Source organism: Anticarsia gemmatalis, chromosome 2 (genome assembly GCF_050436995.1).
Source record: "Anticarsia gemmatalis isolate Benzon Research Colony breed Stoneville strain chromosome 2, ilAntGemm2 primary, whole genome shotgun sequence".
Taxonomy (NCBI): Eukaryota; Metazoa; Arthropoda; class Insecta; order Lepidoptera; family Erebidae; genus Anticarsia; species Anticarsia gemmatalis.
Genome location: NC_134746.1, coordinates 80,632 through 100,333, shown reverse-complemented (window position 1 = coordinate 100,333; position 19,702 = coordinate 80,632). Strand labels below are relative to the sequence as shown.

Below are 19,702 nucleotides of genomic sequence, written 5' to 3'. Positions count from 1 at the left end.
TGTCTGTCTGTCTGTCTGTCTGTCTGTCTGTCTGTCTGTCTGTCTGTCTGTCTGTCTGTCTGTCTGTCTGTCTGTCTGTCTGTCTGTCTGTCTGTCTGTCTGTCTGTCTGTCTGTCTGTCTGTCTGTCTGTCTGTCTGTCTGTCTGTCTGTCTGTCTGTCTGTCTGTCTGTCTGTCTGTCTGTCTGTCTGTCTGTCTGTCTGTCTGTCTGTCTGTCTGTCTGTCTGTCTGTCTGTCTGTCTGTCTGTCTGTCTGTCTGTCTGTCTGTCTGTCTGTCTGTCTGTCTGTCTGTCTGTCTGTCTGTCTGTCTGTCTGTCTGTCTGTCTGTCTGTCTGTCTGTCTGTCTGTCTGTCTGTCTGTCTGTCTGTCTGTCTGTCTGTCTGTCTGTCTGTCTGTCTGTCTGTCTGTCTGTCTGTCTGTCTGTCTGTCTGTCTGTCTGTCTGTCTGTCTGTCTGTCTGTCTGTCTGTCTGTCTGTCTGTCTGTCTGTCTGTCTGTCTGTCTGTCTGTCTGTCTGTCTGTCTGTCTGTCTGTCTGTCTGTCTGTCTGTCTGTCTGTCTGTCTGTCTGTCTGTCTGTCTGTCTGTCTGTCTGTCTGTCTGTCTGTCTGTCTGTCTGTCTGTCTGTCTGTCTGTCTGTCTGTCTGTCTGTCTGTCTGTCTGTCTGTCTGTCTGTCTGTCTGTCTGTCTGTCTGTCTGTCTGTCTGTCTGTCTGTCTGTCTGTCTGTCTGTCTGTCTGTCTGTCTGTCTGTCTGTCTGTCTGTCTGTCTGTCTGTCTGTCTGTCTGTCTGTCTGTCTGTCTGTCTGTCTGTCTGTCTGTCTGTCTGTCTGTCTGTCTGTCTGTCTGTCTGTCTGTCTGTCTGTCTGTCTGTCTGTCTGTCTGTCTGTCTGTCTGTCTGTCTGTCTGTCTGTCTGTCTGTCTGTCTGTCTGTCTGTCTGTCTGTCTGTCTGTCTGTCTGTCTGTCTGTCTGTCTGTCTGTCTGTCTGTCTGTCTGTCTGTCTGTCTGTCTGTCTGTCTGTCTGTCTGTCTGTCTGTCTGTCTGTCTGTCTGTCTGTCTGTCTGTCTGTCTGTCTGTCTGTCTGTCTGTCTGTCTGTCTGTCTGTCTGTCTGTCTGTCTGTCTGTCTGTCTGTCTGTCTGTCTGTCTGTCTGTCTGTCTGTCTGTCTGTCTGTCTGTCTGTCTGTCTGTCTGTCTGTCTGTCTGTCTGTCTGTCTGTCTGTCTGTCTGTCTGTCTGTCTGTCTGTCTGTCTGTCTGTCTGTCTGTCTGTCTGTCTGTCTGTCTGTCTGTCTGTCTGTCTGTCTGTCTGTCTGTCTGTCTGTCTGTCTGTCTGTCTGTCTGTCTGTCTGTCTGTCTGTCTGTCTGTCTGTCTGTCTGTCTGTCTGTCTGTCTGTCTGTCTGTCTGTCTGTCTGTCTGTCTGTCTGTCTGTCTGTCTGTCTGTCTGTCTGTCTGTCTGTCTGTCTGTCTGTCTGTCTGTCTGTCTGTCTGTCTGTCTGTCTGTCTGTCTGTCTGTCTGTCTGTCTGTCTGTCTGTCTGTCTGTCTGTCTGTCTGTCTGTCTGTCTGTCTGTCTGTCTGTCTGTCTGTCTGTCTGTCTGTCTGTCTGTCTGTCTGTCTGTCTGTCTGTCTGTCTGTCTGTCTGTCTGTCTGTCTGTCTGTCTGTCTGTCTGTCTGTCTGTCTGTCTGTCTGTCTGTCTGTCTGTCTGTCTGTCTGTCTGTCTGTCTGTCTGTCTGTCTGTCTGTCTGTCTGTCTGTCTGTCTGTCTGTCTGTCTGTCTGTCTGTCTGTCTGTCTGTCTGTCTGTCTGTCTGTCTGTCTGTCTGTCTGTCTGTCTGTCTGTCTGTCTGTCTGTCTGTCTGTCTGTCTGTCTGTCTGTCTGTCTGTCTGTCTGTCTGTCTGTCTGTCTGTCTGTCTGTCTGTCTGTCTGTCTGTCTGTCTGTCTGTCTGTCTGTCTGTCTGTCTGTCTGTCTGTCTGTCTGTCTGTCTGTCTGTCTGTCTGTCTGTCTGTCTGTCTGTCTGTCTGTCTGTCTGTCTGTCTGTCTGTCTGTCTGTCTGTCTGTCTGTCTGTCTGTCTGTCTGTCTGTCTGTCTGTCTGTCTGTCTGTCTGTCTGTCTGTCTGTCTGTCTGTCTGTCTGTCTGTCTGTCTGTCTGTCTGTCTGTCTGTCTGTCTGTCTGTCTGTCTGTCTGTCTGTCTGTCTGTCTGTCTGTCTGTCTGTCTGTCTGTCTGTCTGTCTGTCTGTCTGTCTGTCTGTCTGTCTGTCTGTCTGTCTGTCTGTCTGTCTGTCTGTCTGTCTGTCTGTCTGTCTGTCTGTCTGTCTGTCTGTCTGTCTGTCTGTCTGTCTGTCTGTCTGTCTGTCTGTCTGTCTGTCTGTCTGTCTGTCTGTCTGTCTGTCTGTCTGTCTGTCTGTCTGTCTGTCTGTCTGTCTGTCTGTCTGTCTGTCTGTCTGTCTGTCTGTCTGTCTGTCTGTCTGTCTGTCTGTCTGTCTGTCTGTCTGTCTGTCTGTCTGTCTGTCTGTCTGTCTGTCTGTCTGTCTGTCTGTCTGTCTGTCTGTCTGTCTGTCTGTCTGTCTGTCTGTCTGTCTGTCTGTCTGTCTGTCTGTCTGTCTGTCTGTCTGTCTGTCTGTCTGTCTGTCTGTCTGTCTGTCTGTCTGTCTGTCTGTCTGTCTGTCTGTCTGTCTGTCTGTCTGTCTGTCTGTCTGTCTGTCTGTCTGTCTGTCTGTCTGTCTGTCTGTCTGTCTGTCTGTCTGTCTGTCTGTCTGTCTGTCTGTCTGTCTGTCTGTCTGTCTGTCTGTCTGTCTGTCTGTCTGTCTGTCTGTCTGTCTGTCTGTCTGTCTGTCTGTCTGTCTGTCTGTCTGTCTGTCTGTCTGTCTGTCTGTCTGTCTGTCTGTCTGTCTGTCTGTCTGTCTGTCTGTCTGTCTGTCTGTCTGTCTGTCTGTCTGTCTGTCTGTCTGTCTGTCTGTCTGTCTGTCTGTCTGTCTGTCTGTCTGTCTGTCTGTCTGTCTGTCTGTCTGTCTGTCTGTCTGTCTGTCTGTCTGTCTGTCTGTCTGTCTGTCTGTCTGTCTGTCTGTCTGTCTGTCTGTCTGTCTGTCTGTCTGTCTGTCTGCTACTCAATCACGCCTAAACTACTGAACCAATTTGCATGAAATTTGGTATGGAGATATTTTGATCACCGAGAAAGGACATAGGCTACTTTTTACCCCGGGAAAATGACGCATTTCCCGGGAAAATTCAGGTGGCGAACAAAGTCGCGAATATTCAACATTATAATGACACTGAATTAACAAAATTCCGTTGTCATGGCAACTGTTTTAATGGCGGATATGCCTTAGCGCGATTTCGTTATATTAAGAGATAATAATATAAATAATTTTGAGAATATTTTTCGTGAAAAAAAAGCATATTTTATATCATCTCGCTACGACCAATAGGAGCAGAGTAACAGTAAAAAGTGTTACAAAAACGTGGAAAATTCTGACCCATTCTCTCTTATGTGACGCAAGCGAAGTTGCGCGGGTCAGCTAGTAAGATATATATGTCATCATCACATAACACTAGCATAGTAGGTATGTGGCATGTAGCACATGTGCTTGATCTCGAAAACAATCAGGTGAACGTTATCGGCTGTCAAACGCGGCAGTTTTGTCAACTGATAGCGTGATGTTCCTTCCACACTCACCCACTGAACGCAGTGAACACTCTCCATCCTCCATTTACAAGATTATTAATATTTCTCACTAGGGTGCATCATTTTCATGTTCTGAATGCCCTTCTATATATCTGTCACCTTGAATTGGTGACAAAAATATTAAATGAATGTTGGTGTTTTGGTGAGTGCGACTGTGTACCGTCCGAGATCCATCTCATTACACAAAAGGGTTTGTAATGGTTCTCGGAACGTGCGCAGATTTTGTGAGCTCCAGGATTTTTTTAAACCACGTTATTATTACTGTTAACTACTAACTAGCCCTACTGCATCACTTGGTATTACTTATGATTTAGGTCACGCGTATGTCACATGAAACATGTACATAAGTGTCAGCGATGTAATAGTGTGTCGGTGTGGCGAGCACACTGCGCGAGGATTAGCGTGTTGCACAATCGCTCGCGTACACCGTGAATGTGGAGCAGCGCAGCGGGTTGCGCCACCGCCTGCCACCGCCTGCCGCCGCCCCTCGCCGCCACGACACTGTCGCCCAACACACTCGTCCTCCCGCCAGATCACTCCCGCCTGCCACGTGTTCCATGCGCTGCTGTGCTGCTGAAGCCAGCTCATCATGGACCTCTTTCATAGACATGACGTAATGCATTACACCAATCCTTACATCACCAGTATATATCTGGTCATCCCCCAGACAGCGACTGTATCGACGCTCTCCTAATCTAATTACAAATAGTCCATGGGAGGCGTGATATAACCAGCCTGTGTATGTGTGTGTGTGTGTAGTGCATCGACCCCATTGATACAACGCTCAGTATCGTGGGTTTCTTTAGATATGCAAATTGTTATCTCGTTTATCTTAACTAGGCGTTAATGTGAGACCGGTTATCTTAGAGTTTTGATAATCGTATCTAACAGATACTGTATCTAGCGGAACAGCTGTTGTAGTAGCGCACTACAAAGTACACGTGTGCATACTAGCACTAGCTGCATCGACCGGGTCTGCCCGCTGCGCCTGGCTTTACTTACGTCTGCAACGGAGCACATTAGGATACCCACAATATATGTGTTAGTTTTATGCGTGATATGTAAAGATGGTGACAGTTTGGCCTCAGTTAGGTGACATGGTGTGTGGTGTGGGGTGTGGTTGTGCAAGCGCGAGGGGAGCAGGCGGCGCTGGGTGTGTCGCGAGTGACGTGATAACGCGAGCAAACAGCGCCATACAGCGCTACGCAAATATTTGTCGGGATCGTCGGCGGCGCAGCCCCGCGCCCCTCGGCCCGCGCCCTGGAGCGCTGGCTCGGTGGCGGCTCGGTGGCGGCGCGGAGGGCGCGCGGCTATCTGCCGTGCGGAGATACCGCGATACCATCCCTGATACCGAGTAATTATCAGATAGAAGGCCTACAGATTTGATTACGAGAGCGCGTATCTGTTCGACGACTCATTACAGTCGCTACAGTGTCGGCGTGCTCTCGCGCCCCGCGGCCCCGGGACCAGCGCGGGACAGCGCGGGGCTGGCGCCGGGGCTGGTGCTGGGGCCGGGTCCTGTGCGGTGCTCGGTCACACGTACGGAGTGCGTGCCGCGAGTGTGTCGTGTGCGTGTGTGCGTGCGGTAGGTAGGCGCGTAATCCCCGCGCCGGATCTGATAGCCGCTCGTAACATCGACGGATTATTGATGGGCGCCGCTCGACCTCATCGCGATCTTATCAGTTGTTTTTTTCGTCGAATATTTTCCGTGAAAAGCTAATAAAGCGGTGATGTGCGGGGTGCGGGCGGCGGGGGGACTCACGTGACGCGATGTGAGCTGATAAGCCGCCATATTGTTTCAGCTAGCCTCCTCTCCCCGCCGCCCCTCACCGCAGGCACTCAGGGCCGACTCGGCGAAGCGTCGCATGTAAGTGGCTAGGCATGAGCGCTGTTTTGTCACGTACTCCACGAGTTACGTGTCGATGTGATACTAAACAATCACTAGAATGTTCGATGTGCATCGATGAGTCACCTCACATTCTGCAACATATCACTCATCAGCAACAAGCAAGGGTGGTGACGTGACGTACACCCTCGTCACGCTGAGCTCGGGGCACTGAGCCGACATGTCCACGACGGTTCATATTTATGCTTTCTATTATAATTTATCATAGTTATATCATATCGTATCACCATTATCATGGTACAGCGTGTGATAAAGTACACTTGACTTGCAATAATGTATGTAGCATCGCTCGCGACACAGCCGACGTCCTGCTACTGCTGGCAGGTCATCGTCGCTCTGTCACCAACACACGTGGATGTCGTTGTAGTCAGACATAAACACGTAAGTTTGTAGTAAATCGTACAATTCACACTCAAATGCATTGTCGTTGCTTAAAATCGGAACGGCATTCAGACAAGCGCAGCAATATTGCGTCGACGAACGAGGATTGCATGTTGACACTGAGAGAGTAGTCTCTCAATAGGTACCTGCGGAATTATTATTAGAAAGTTATCATTAAACAGATTGATAAGGTGTTGTTGTCATTGATAATACAATACGTAAACGAGTATGGGGCTTGTAGAGAAACACAACAAGTTATTTTAATGTACCTTTTATTGAAGGTGTAGTTCATCACTTATGTAATATTTACACAATACATGCCTACTAGGTGTCGCCTGTCCGCCGGGACGGGTGTACGGTGCGACACGACACTCGCCCCACGACCGACGACTATATTATAAACTCCATAAACATTAAATTCTTTATATTATATATTACTTTCAAATAACATGCAACGACAAACATCTTTATATATAATTTCATATTTGTTTTTCAATAAAACATTATTATAATATAATTCGGGTTGATGCATTAGAGAGATTTCTCAGATCTAACGTGCGAGGGAACACAACGAGAGTGCCCACTCGTCACCAACACTGCGTCCAACACTGACACACACACATATATACATGTTACAAAATACACATATTGCTGTTACAATTAAGTAATAACACCAGTCTGTGTGTGTGTGTGTGTGGTCAGCGTTACATGAGCGGTGGTCAGGAGCGGGACAGCGCGTCGCAACTTAACTTACCTACGTGAGATAACATTCCGTCAGAACTAACACGATCATAACACAACATATCAATTTATTGTACTTATTGTACTTATTGGTCACGCGGCGCCTCCCGGCACTCCACCGCTACCGACGTGCAACATAGATACCCGCCAGTCACAATATTGAGCAATAACTAACACGATCAGGATACTGTGGCCTCTAACTTATCGACACGTAGGGACAAAATATACAAATACTTTGTAGTCGACATATTCGAGCAACTCTAATGAACTTTGAACTCGACTCGTATAAAAACAGACACTCAATTTAGAAATATTTCCGAGCATCGATGAGTAATTCTTTGTTGGAGTGTGTAGACTTCGTATCGAGCTAGCACTGGCGGTGCCGGGGAACGTCGGTGACGGCTACTCGGTACACACTTATCAAATAAATTCGTGGAATGTAGAAGAAGTCATGGAGTCAATGATAATATCTACCGGCGTACGCGTCACGGGGTGCGCGCCGACGTCACGCCGCGTCACGTCGCGTCACGCCGCGTCACGTCGGCGCGCACCCCCGCGCTCATGCTATACAAAAATATAAAGTCACATCGACATCGATCAAATTATTGACGACGGCCTCTCCGACGATTCGACAAAATAACATAAATCTACGGGAACATTAAGCTATCTACCTACGAACGAAACTCTTTAGGAATGATTCGGAGCAGTCTCATCGCTTATTATACATTATTATTTGGTAACGGCGCTCTATGCACTAGCTAAGGTATCTAAAGAAGTGAGATTCGATGCGGGCGCGGCGCGGCGGCGCTCAGCTGCCCATGGACACGACGGTGGGCCGCTCCAGGCGCTCGGCGGAGTCGGCGCGCCGGTACTCGTCCTCGTACAGCGCGTGCGCGGCGTGCGCGTGCGCGCCGTGCGCCGGCGGCGGCTCCTCCAGCTTGAGCGCGTGCTGCTGCACGTAGTAGTTGAGCGCCAGCGGCGAGCGCGCGCCGCCGCCGCCCTCCACTGCAACACGAACGCGCTCAGTCCCGGCGCCCAGTCCCCGCGCTCGGTGAGCGTCAGGCACTAGGCACTAGGCACTGGGGAGGTACTCACGCATGTTCTCGATCTTGACGGCGGACGTGATGGTGCGCTGGACGGCGTTCTTCAGGTTCCTCTCGGCCTTCATGCTGTTCTTAGGTTTCCGCTTCCGCGTCTGTGGAACGTTACGACTCCGCGTTAGAATGGTCGCCGGTGAAATGTCTCTGTCGGTATGCGATACGGAACGATATCTCATCTCGAGTCTGGACGCAGGTACTGGACTGCGTCGAGACTCGAGATGAGATAGGCGGGTGTCGTAGACTACGAGCTGTCTAGAGATTTACATCGGAGCACGTAGTTATATGAACTCTTTGGAAAAATTGATAGACATTAATTGAGCGTAAACGAGTGCGTCGGAAGAGCAATGAGTGAATGTTTCACATAACTAACTCTTAAGTTGAATCAATTTACATTGATTGACTACGTAAGAGGAGATTAGAACATTAGTAGTGTATTTCCTCTCATATTGTTTGCATAAGGTTGTCAGCTGCGTGCATATCGTACACGTCGCAGTACGTTATTATAATATATACCGTTTGTAAATGCGACGAGCCACGATACAGCTCATTATCTAACTACTTCCTAGTTCTTTGTTCTCTGAACATTTTGTTCAACGGTATACTTCAAATAATGATGTACATGTGTTCATATTACATAGTCACAAAGTACAAGGTTCTCAATAATAATATAAACTCAATGACAGTCCACGGTTGATGACCTCACCGTCCCTACATGTTGACTAAAATAGCGCTTCGTGATGTTATGGTGCTCTCTTGTTAATTTAACATTATTAATTAGGTATAATTCCTTTTATTTACCATGTAGCACAAATAATATGAAACATATATTTGTTATTTTTATTGTTGTTTTTGTATATGAGTGCTACTAGCGGCATTAGCGACGCTCTGATCTAACTTAACCGCAAACAATTAGTAATAAACGCTCGATATAACTGTAATAAATACTCGTTCGCTAATTACATTTGTTTTACCGGAACATTGGGTGTTTGTGAGCTAACGACGGAACCGGTCGAGCTCACTAATAACTCCGCGCATTAACCTAACTGTACAAACAACCACCACTAGTACTAGATCATTAGTGTGACAAGGTTTTATAGCAAACTGGAGCATCTCTAAGTAAAGACATCAACGAGATACGGTAGGCGGGGGGTGGTACCTGTATGGAGTCCTTCTTCATGGCGAGCGGTCGGTTGATGTTGTGCAGCTTGTAGTAGAGGCCGCACGCGTTGCACACGGTCTCGCCGTGCGCGTTGCGGCGCCACAGCGACGTGGTGGTGGTCTGGCAGTTGGTGCACGACATGCCGGGCCGCTTCGTGCCCATCTGTACACACAGGCGCAGTTAGCATGGAGCCGCGAGTCGGCCGGCGGCAGAGCGGAAAGGTTCGGCATGCATTAGGTACTCGATTCATTCGAATGGTCAACGGTGAGGTTAGTGGGGTGAAGCGATGGGTGTTAGCGGGCGGTGGGCGGGGCGGGTGCGGGTGCGGGGCGGGGCGGCGCAGGCACGTACCCCTTTCTTCTGTTTGTAGTCGGGGGGGGTGGCGTGCGGCGCACAGAGCGGCGGCGGCGCGGCGAGCGCGTGCGTCGCCGCGATGCCGTTAAACAGGTAGTGGCCCTTGTAGAAATCCGCGCCCGGCGGGGCCCCCTCCGCGGCCACTGCAACATGACAAGCGAGACTGAGCTAGAGGGTGTTAGCGGCGGGCGCGGATCTCTCGCGGGCCGAGGGCGGGCGCGGGGCGGGGGCGGGGTGCGCGGGTAGTGGGTGAGATGCGTACGTCGTGGTGGGGCGCGGCGAGCGCGTGCGGCGCGTGGCGCTGACGTACCAGCCGCCGCGGCTGCTTCAGCGGCCGGTTCATGCCGTTCATCTTGTTGTAGAGGCCGCACGCGTTGCACAGGTAGTGGCCCGTGCCGTCGCGCCGCCACAGCGGCGTGTGGATGGCGCCGCAGTTCACGCACTCGCGCCCCTCCGTGAAAAACTCCGCCATCTCGACTAGCAACAACCACAACACCAGTTATCTACCGCTGCGTCGCGCCTCGGCCGCGAGCGACCCGACCACGACCATCGACAGGGCGAGCACATACAACATACACAATACAATACAATACACACGACATCATGTACACAATACACATAGTAGTATCGGAGGTCATCGGGCCCTCGCTCGTGATGTTTCTTCTAACCGATGAATCGATCATTGTAACAATAACACGTATCGTGTAAGGAAGTATGCTAATCATAACACAATTAAAGCTGACACTCAAGTATGGACGGGTGTGACCTTGACAGTGACAATGTGATTCAACGTGAGCGCACGTGAGTCGGAGCGCGACGCCGAGCGCCGCACGACGCGCGACGTCGCTCGGCGTCGCGCAGTGCCAGGAACACGGAACAGAGCGCGCCGCGGTCGTGGGCCGTAACCCCGCGGCGACCAACGACCGGTCACCGCTCCACTCATCTCGCGCCATTGTTCCCACGCACCGCGCACTACGCAGCGTGTACTACACACATCATTATCCTCCAAGCTTTCCTCCCGCAACTTATAGATAACCAGTGTGACGCGCCAGTAACCGACGCGACGATTCACAAAAACTAGCAGGAAATATTTATTTGAGTGACGCACTGTAGTGTCACAGTGTCACACGTAACGATCGTCTGAATGAGCGGCGCGACCTTACTTTGTGCTGCGAGTGCAGGAGCGCAGGGCTCGACCCTACGTGTCCGCGCGGCCACGTGATCAGCGAGCAAACAATGAGGCTCGTGTTAATAACAACACACGTCCTACGTGCCGTTGTGTCGCGACTCGCGAGCGCTCGTCTGTAGCGCTGCGTCCACACTCACTACAACTACAACTACACCGGGACAAGCGTTCTGTTTCAATGGAATCCGCGACCGTTACGTGCCCACGCCGCTCATTCACCACACAACATTACACCTACCTACAGTCTGAACGACACTTTATTATTATTATATGTGAACGACTCTGTTCAGCACTTTGTCTTAACTATTTATCCGCTCACACACACACACACACACACACACCCAGTCCGCAGCTAATGTCACACAACGCTTTACAAAAACAAACAATTACTTACACATGAATATTAGACACAAACATTGCGTTAGTTTAGTTCACAGTGCATCATATTTGGAGACAATATTATTTATTATTATACACAACGTTTCATATAAAGATATTGTTTAACAAACATAGTGTATATTATATTTGTAGGTACAAACTGATATACCTATTAATGATGCAGGAAATAGTGAGAGATTATTTACGGCTGTTGTGTGGCAGCGCGCGATGACACGGTGTGTGTGTGTTGTGTGCTATGTGCCACATGTCAGCGAAAACAGACGCATTGTCATTCTATACTAATGGAGCATCATCAGAGTCGTAGTGTTATTGGGAGGAGGACACATGGCCGATAAGAGCAGAGAGACGAGCGCTCACGTTACCGCATTACAGCATCACGCCGAGCTGCGGCTCACGGCGCGACATGACCGCCATTACCGGCGCGTTACGAGCGCGTTATGAGCCGTGTAACGAGAGCCGCCGCCATCTGCTGCTAGCGCACACCACGCTCGCAACACTCACTACGCACCCTCACACCAACAGTGCCGACACTACCGACACACTGACACACGTACTATTTGACATGAACATCACATCGACACATGACATCCACCAGAACAAGTTTACTGCCACAACTCATTGTTATTGCTAGTTGGTCGACCACCTATCCTTCGAGAAATAATGCAACGATTAACCAATGCGACGTACGTATTAAGATTGTCACGTAACACGAACCTCAGGGATCATCATCATACAAATCTAACTCCTTATATTAATTATCCGGGAAGAAACTCCTTTAAAAGTCTTTATTCGTCTCAAATTGTTAAAAGACATTACGTCAATCCTTCTGATAACTAGTTGATGTAAATCCGATTGGTTACTACTCAACCGTAATAACTATAATAAATTGTTGCACTCTTAAGATGAATGACAACAATCGTGTGACAGCCGAGTGACAATCAACGGTGGAACCGAATACTGAACAAGTGGAGATTAGTGAATGCAATCCCGATCTCGCGGGATCCCGATCTCTCGAGATCCCGTGTATTTTTTCGGGATCAATCCCGAAGCATAATATGACGAGATCCCGTTCGGGATTGTCGGAGAGGGCATTTTCAGCAGTTGGCTACATTGCAATAGACTTAAGATGCCGATTAGAAGCTCGTACTATTGATACACTTTGTATTTTAAGAGGTACTTTCAAAATGCCATGTGATTACTTTTTATTTTGATCTCCTGGAGCTACACCTACTTTTTTGATTATGTTCATGTTATTACACCTGTTAATTATGTTACGTTGTTAGTAATATTGAAAAATAAAGGCTTTTATTTTCTTTCAAATAATAATTTATTGCATTCACCACACTTATCACACACATATTACATTAAACAAGCCGTTCGAATTGTATTATTTTTACTAACTAGACGGGATCCCGAAAATCTCGGGATCCCGCGGGATCGATATTTCTGATCGCGAGGGATCTCGAGTCGGGATTGCATTCCCTAGTGGAGATGTCATTGTGTGGTGCGAGTGTTGCGGGTGTAGTGACGTCAGCGGGCCGCTATGTCCTAATGGTGCAGTTAGTGGCGCGATAAGGGCGGCTCCACGTAGTCCACATTAGTGCTAGTGTCAGTGAGCAAATATGCAGCGTCGGCGCGTGGCGAGCGGGCTGAGTGTGCCGGCGTGGTGTGTGTGGTGAGTGTGGTGCGTGCGGCGAGCGGCGAGAGTGACGAGTGCGCCTGTTTTTTGTCCCGAAGCTTTGTTTGCGGCGGCGGCCGGCGATAGCGAGCGCCGAGCCAGGCCGGACGCGACGGTGTTTGCGCGGCACGTGCCTTATCCGATACCATTTACGGAATGCGATTTTAATGCGCTTAAAAGGGAACGACTTCATTTTAAAAGAAGACATCTTTTTTTTTTACGGACCTACGCAAACAGGCCGCTTGCGCGCGTGTGGCGCGAGCCAGTTTACCAGCCGCGGTAAACAACACATCAATGGAACTTTATTGTCCAACGATTCAGCGCAGCGCACATCAGGAAAACCGCGATCAGCACGCTAATTAAATAATATAATTAATAGGTACCTATTCTAGAGGTATTGTTTGAACCTTAGGTAATACACCAGACGTCCATAGAGGTCTATCGGCTTATGCTCCAAAGAATTAGAAAAATGAAAAGCATAACTAAATTGTAATGTAACGAAAAGACGACGAAACTATTAGATAGCGTCGTATAATTGTAATAATAAATAAACGTCGGTTTTTGTTAATCTGCAGTCCCGAGGGGCGAGGCGTCTTCACAGAAAACATATAAATAATGTAACGAGTGGAAGAGAAAAGCTGGCATAAAGTGGAGGTCGCGAGGACGGATGAAGGTTTAAGTGGGCCGCTTGAAATACGGCGCAGCTCACACTTCACACGCCGCTCGTAAATAATGCCGGAACTGTGCGCTTATCGACTGCCTTTTGGAAATCCCTTATCTGTCTAAAAAACATGGCGCGGGAGTCGCGGGATGATATTAGTGGTGACAGCGACAGTGCGCGCGGGCTATCGCGACGTGACCTGCCACAAAAAATGACTCCCCGCGCCCCGCGCACCCCTCGCTCACACTGTTGCTATCTGCTATCGGGCTCATCAAATTGAGTTATATTTTAGTATCTTTTACGAGCGATGATCGCGTTATCGCCGCTCTCATGTTACACAAAGTGCGCTGTCATTTTGTTAATTTGTTGTTGTTGTGTTGTCTATCATTGTAATTTTGTCGTTCTCTCGTCGTCTCCATGTTGTCTCACACAATCACGCATCACGCTATCGTTCAAATCAGGCTGTATATTTATTATAGCTATAGGGTACTATCAGAATTGTGCCAAAAGGCCAGATTACGTATCTGGATATAAAATAATTAGAATCACACCGTAAGTAGGATTACGTATTGTTTATATGGTAGCAGTGGTGCGAGGGAACATCTGTGTCGTACACTGCTCACACTGCACTGAGTGAATCACGCGCTGGACTTCAACACCCGTCCGAACTACTTATTATTTGCTTTTATAAGTTCTTTGTTTCTCATTGGTGAGTGTCAAACAAAGTACCTACCTACGTACATCAGTACCTAAGTAAGATACTGTGAGTAAATATATGAGAGGGGTACTCACTGGCTGAGAGGCTGGCGGCGGCGGAGATCTGCGGCCGGCGGTTACTCTCCAGGTTCCACACCTCCTGGAATCACCGTCAGTACAAAGCTGTAATGTGTGTCGCTACTAGTCACTACTGTCAATAGTGTCACTACTGTCACTACCGTCACGTGTGACACGCGACCTCTCAGCTGCCGGTGTGGGTCTCCATCACCAGAGCTCACGTTATCAACTTAAACGGAACAAGGCCCTTGGATATAAGCAATTCTTAGTGCGGGACTTGTAAAAAAAACTAAATATTATGATCGACCTTAACTTACTTTATGTACCTACCTAGTTTCACTAGTGAGTTGCCTTATTGATTGATGTCAACTATTGGAATAAAAATAAACACTAAACAGGGAGTCACTAAGGGGCATGTTTGGTGAATCACCGCATTTCGTCTGTGAAGTGAACGTTACCGTCCGTCGGTCGCAGCACCTGTCGCGTTACACCTCATGGGAGAATTAGATCTTTGAATTGAGATCGGTGCTACATACACTGTTCAGCATCCGTGGTCTTTCCGAAACATTGTTCGGCAAGATGGCGGTACACGTAATTATAACAGTAGCATGGCGGTCACCTGTGTGGAGTAGGCGTTGGAGGGAATGGCGGCGGCGCCGTACACGGTGGAGGGGCGCGACGTGGCGCACGCGAAGCCTCCGCCGAAGCGCGCGCTGAAGGCGGGCAGCGAGCCGCCCTCGCCCCCCGCGCCGCCGCCCGCGCCCCCCGCGCCCGCGCCGCCCGCGCCCTCCGAGTACTCGTCCTGCAGCACCACGCCGCCGCCGGAGCCGCTCGACCCGCCGTAGCTCGGCGACCCTCCTGCACAACAACACCTCACGTCACGCCGGCCGTACGACACAGCGTCGCAGCACCATAGCGTCGGTACATGGACCTCCATGTACCTATCTGTACTAGTTAACAACTACTACAACTGAGTTGGAGTCCCCAACCCGCACTTGGCCAGCGTGGTGGACTCAAGGCCTAACCCCTCCCTTATTACGGGAGGAGACCCTTGCCCAGCAGTGGGACAGTAATGGGTTAAATTAATTAAAAAATAATTATATATATAATTAATAACAACTGAGTTTCGAGACAGATTTTGATTTGATTTTATTTGAGGAAGTATGGTTAAATAAATGTAAAAATTCGAAGGTGGTAGTCGGTGTATAGGTAACTAAGTAAGCAAGGTAGCAGTAGTTACCGGCGCTGGAGGTCCAGATCTGCGGCTGTGCGGTGAGCTCGGTGCCGTTGCCGAAGTACGGCGAGCCGGAGGGCGCGGCGTATGCGCAGCGCGCGTACACGCCGCCGCCGCCGCCGCCGCTGAACACACACACGATTACTTATTATATCATTCACTCACCGAAAACATTATTTATCATTATGTTACATTCACTTAAGTATGTGCTGTGAAATATAAGTACCTACTAGTCATTATGAAAGTTCAAAACATATAAAAGGTCAAAATCTGTACATATTCTATTGTGAAATTGTGTGTACTGTAGTGAGTGTATGTGCGGTGTATGTGTGGTGGATGTGAGGTGGATGTGCGGTGGATGTGCGGTGGATGTGCAGTGGATGTGCAGTGGATGATGTGAGGTGAGGCGCAGTGAGGTGTAAGACGGCGTGGCACGTGTAGCGCGGCGCTAATTACACGCTGCGCCATTACCGTGCCACTAATAACTACTTGTACCGAGCTGTGCACGAGCTGTACACGAGGTGTAGGTACTGGAAACCGCTCGCACTCATACTCCTCTTGTATTTAAATAATTACCTATTTGTGCTAAACACTACTCACATACCACACATTTGAATACCTAAATTGTAGTTAGTTTTTATACTGGAATAGAATAACGATTATTTCTAGTTGTTTTTATTAGAAAGGCACGTATCTAAATGGAAATAGCTCATGTCATCATCGCGACGCGTCAACAACCTTCTTTGTGGAAAATATATCGCAACCAGTAGCGAGTACGAGTACACGTGAAATAATGTAAGTACGTGGAGTTTACTCGGTACCTACTGCTCAGTACATGCACGCCACGCAGATCACGGACAGACGAACAGCGAGCACTACGAGCTCCGTCCTTGTACGCTTCTCCAATGTGATTACATCATTCGTCTCTCAGTATTAATGCAAATTAATTCAAGTTTAGAACCTATTAGCAGTCTTCATAACGGTATCATTAATTTAATGTATAATATACTGTAGTAGGTACCTATTTCTATTATAATTCCATTGTTGTTCCGGGGATTCCTTTAGACTATAGAACATGGGAGCGTAGTGTGAGAGGAGCTGAGTGAACGATACCACTTAACACGAGTTCGGTATTGCTTGTGTAGTGACGTCATTGTTAACTACTGACATCGTGAAAACGAATACCTAACTATCCAATTATCTTAATGTAGAAACCAGTCAGTTACTACTACTACTAGTTATCGTATGGTTAGTGGTCAACCTAGTGTGAAAGTTGTTCAAGCCGCCCGAAGGCCTTTGACGTGGCTTAACGACAGTTATCTTAATTGACAACAACCGGGACCGACTTTTAACGTGCCCTCCGAAGCACAGAGACGCCCAGTTCAAATACCACTATGCGGTCACCCATCTCTGGAATGACCGCGCCAAGATTTGCTTAACCCAAAGATCGTTTACCGACCGGTGAGCGGCAATTATTTACATTCACGAACTGAGCAAGTTATAGGTAGGAACAGAAACAGAGCACTCGCAGCTTTTGTGTCATAGAGTGCCCGGGGACGAGGGGTGCGCGCCGTGCTCGCCAGTACTCGTGCTCGTTAAGTAGAGCGCAGTGCGGCTAATGGCTCGGAACGTCTCGGAAGTAGGTATGCGTTATCGTGCCACCCCCCCCTCGCTCCCCTAAGGCCCGCGCCCCGCCGCCGCCCTCGACCCGCTTACATTCATTACGCGCCGCGACGCACACCATGCTCACACCATGCTCCGCTCACACAATGTCTAGCACAGAATCAAGTTAAACCATGAAAAGGCACACAGGCAGGGAACCCCTTTGACGTCTAAGGCTATATTGGTAACTAACAACATGAAGAAAACAGGGGTTTAAGATTAAAGTTCAACGAGGACCAAACATCAGAGTAAATAAAACCAGAGTTTAGAGATCACTTCAACATCATAACACGTTTAACGAAATTGATCGACGCCGAACTTGTTCATTTGATTCAAAATCAAACCATTTATTTAAACATTATCTGTTTGATAGTTTAAACTGAATGATAACTACATCTTGCAAATATGAAAGATAGTATGAATGGATAGGATGTATGAATATTCCTGACTCCTTTATAACAAGTTTATAACACCGATAGTTTATAACCTGGATTAACACATAGGATAGATAGTTTTACTCTTGGAGAATTATCCAAGCGGTCTCAGCAGGGTGTAGGAGCTACTTGAGTAAGTATTTGTTGAAGGATTTTGGCTGAGCTGTGTGCGAGCTTTGTGACTTGAGAATGATGTAGATATATTTAATACGTAATTGGATACAGCAATGTTTAAAAGTGTGATAGGAAGTACCTAGTGTGTGTAATGAGTGTGAGCAGCACAGTGACGGTGAGGCACGTGTGCGCGTGTGCCTGGAGGCTGCAGACACCGCGGACCGTACGGCGCGCGTGCGCCCTACATGTCGCGCGCCGTAACGCGAGAACGCGGAAGTTGCGCGTGCCTACTATTGCCTACTGCTGCCTTCTAGTACATACCTACTTGTAAGTTCTTCACACCACGACATACCTAGGCTTTTGAACAAAAACTAATCCAAGCGCACCAGCCCGCCCCTCGACGTCTGTCATTGATTCAACAACTAACGATAACATCGAAAATTCCCTATCAGTCTCTAGTCCAGTTACACAACAACATGTAGGTCTGTAACTAACAATAAGCATGATTGAGTTATTTCCCGTCACGTAACACGGTTAGTTACTAGGAACAAAATATAATTATGAGAGATTGGAGCACATAATACGAAGAGTCTTTCCTGATTCTGTGTGATATTGACTTGTAAGTTCAAGTGTAGAAGTTAATGCTGCGGTGGGTGCGCACGTGTCACGTTCTGTGCTCAGTGTTCTGGTTCACGGGTGCGGGGAGCGGGTGTGGACGAGTGCGGGCGCCCGCAGCACATTAGTGCGACAACTCCGGCACGACACCGCGCGACACGGCACGACGCGGCGCCGGCGCACGTGCGCGATGCGCGACCAGCCCGCGTGACCACTCACACACATTACTACCAAATAAGCAGCTCTACGTGTATGCACTTACAATGAAAAACTAAAAACAATTAATTACTTCATTTTAAAGCGTGTCTAACTAAATAACGCAACTTAAATAGTCTAGTTGTCGCTCTGCGTATTCATTGAGAAAAAATTGTGTTTTTAACAAATAATATTAGTGAATAATATTGCTTTGAGTGAGAGTCAGAGTGTTTGTGCATGATAGTCGTTAATCCTGGGCCGAGCCGCGCCGCTAAGGGCCTATACAAATAACTCATTTCGAGACACTTAAGCCGTCACTCGACACACAAAAAATATTGTGTACAAATTGTGAAACGATCCCGAGCTCTTAAAACGTGTAAAATGGCGCATTAAGTGACGAGCACAAAAACTGATGCCTGCGACACACACCCTCACCTGTCGACACGACGCGACACGATGCGACACAACAAGCACGACGCTTTGTAACTAAGTGTTTTAAGAGCTATCAATTATGATATTAATTTTGTTGATTGAATCATTGTGTAATAAGTAAATCTGTGTCGCACAGTTCCTACTGCTTACTGTTACGACATTCAATGTGATCGAACATCGCTTGAGATTAACACACTGTCTACACTCACAGAACCAGGATAATATTTAATAACTAGCTGACCCGCGCAACTTCGCTTGCGTCACATAAGAGAGAATGGGTCATAAATTTCCCCGTTTTTGTTACATTTTTCAATGCTACTCCGCTCCTTTTGGTCTATAGACATATACCATATTTGGCATAGGTATAGCCTATAGCCATCCTCCATAAATGGAATATCTAACACTGAAAGAATTTTTCAAATCGGACCAGTAGATTCTGAGATTAGCGCGTTCAAACAAACAAACAAACTCTTCAGCTTTAATAATACTAGTTTTGATATTCTACTAAGTACATAAACGAATTGAACGGACTTATAACTAAATATGTTCAGTACTATAATAATACCTATACGGTTACAAATTGTTCACTACGAACCTCTTCTAATACAAAATAATTAGTACAAAAATATTATAATTGGTCTGTATTGTTATTATACCTATTTACTCTTACAATACTTATAAATAGCGGGTGTGTGTGTGTGTGTGTGTGTGCGTGTCGGCGGACGCTCGTTATAAATGTAATGTTCAGTGGGATTTTCCTCGTACTAATTGGTAAGTAATGCAAGTATACAAACATCAACGCTACAGGAAAACGCAAACATGGCCCGCTACCGCCTCCGTCGCCACCGCACCGCCGCCGAGCCGTTCTATTAATTATTTTCAAACATAATGAGTCAATAACAAGTTAGTGTAGCTTTTGTGTGTGTGTTTGTCCTATAATGTGTGTTGTGTGTGTACGCCGGTAGTTGAATGGTGCAAGTGGTGGTGATTCTCACGGCGGC

The 19,702-nt window shown here is 47.9% G+C and overlaps 1 protein-coding gene across 5 annotated transcripts in view; it reads right to left on the bottom strand.

Annotated features, from left to right (window-relative positions):
• Nucleotides 1-6,218: 6,218 nt before the first annotated feature.
• LOC142978805 (uncharacterized) overlaps nt 6,219-19,702 on the bottom strand; it is a 35,139-nt gene continuing 21,655 nt past the window's right edge. For 2 of the 5 annotated variants that reach the window (XM_076123401.1, XM_076123385.1), the window contains exons 3-9: nt 15,256-15,374; nt 14,635-14,873; nt 14,034-14,097; nt 9,580-9,794; nt 8,961-9,125; nt 7,800-7,899; nt 6,219-7,709 (exon numbers count right to left, since the gene is read on the bottom strand). In XM_076123401.1, the coding sequence (XP_075979516.1) occupies nt 7,513-7,709; nt 7,800-7,899; nt 8,961-9,125; nt 9,580-9,794; nt 14,034-14,097; nt 14,635-14,873; nt 15,256-15,374 (1,099 nt within the window). In that variant the 3' untranslated portion in view covers nt 6,219-7,512. Of the gene's footprint in view, nt 7,710-7,799; nt 7,900-8,960; nt 9,126-9,314; nt 9,461-9,579; nt 9,795-14,033; nt 14,098-14,634; nt 14,874-15,255; nt 15,375-19,702 lie in introns of all 5 variants that reach the window. The other 3 variants (XM_076123393.1, XM_076123409.1, XM_076123417.1) reach the window with 3 other exon arrangements.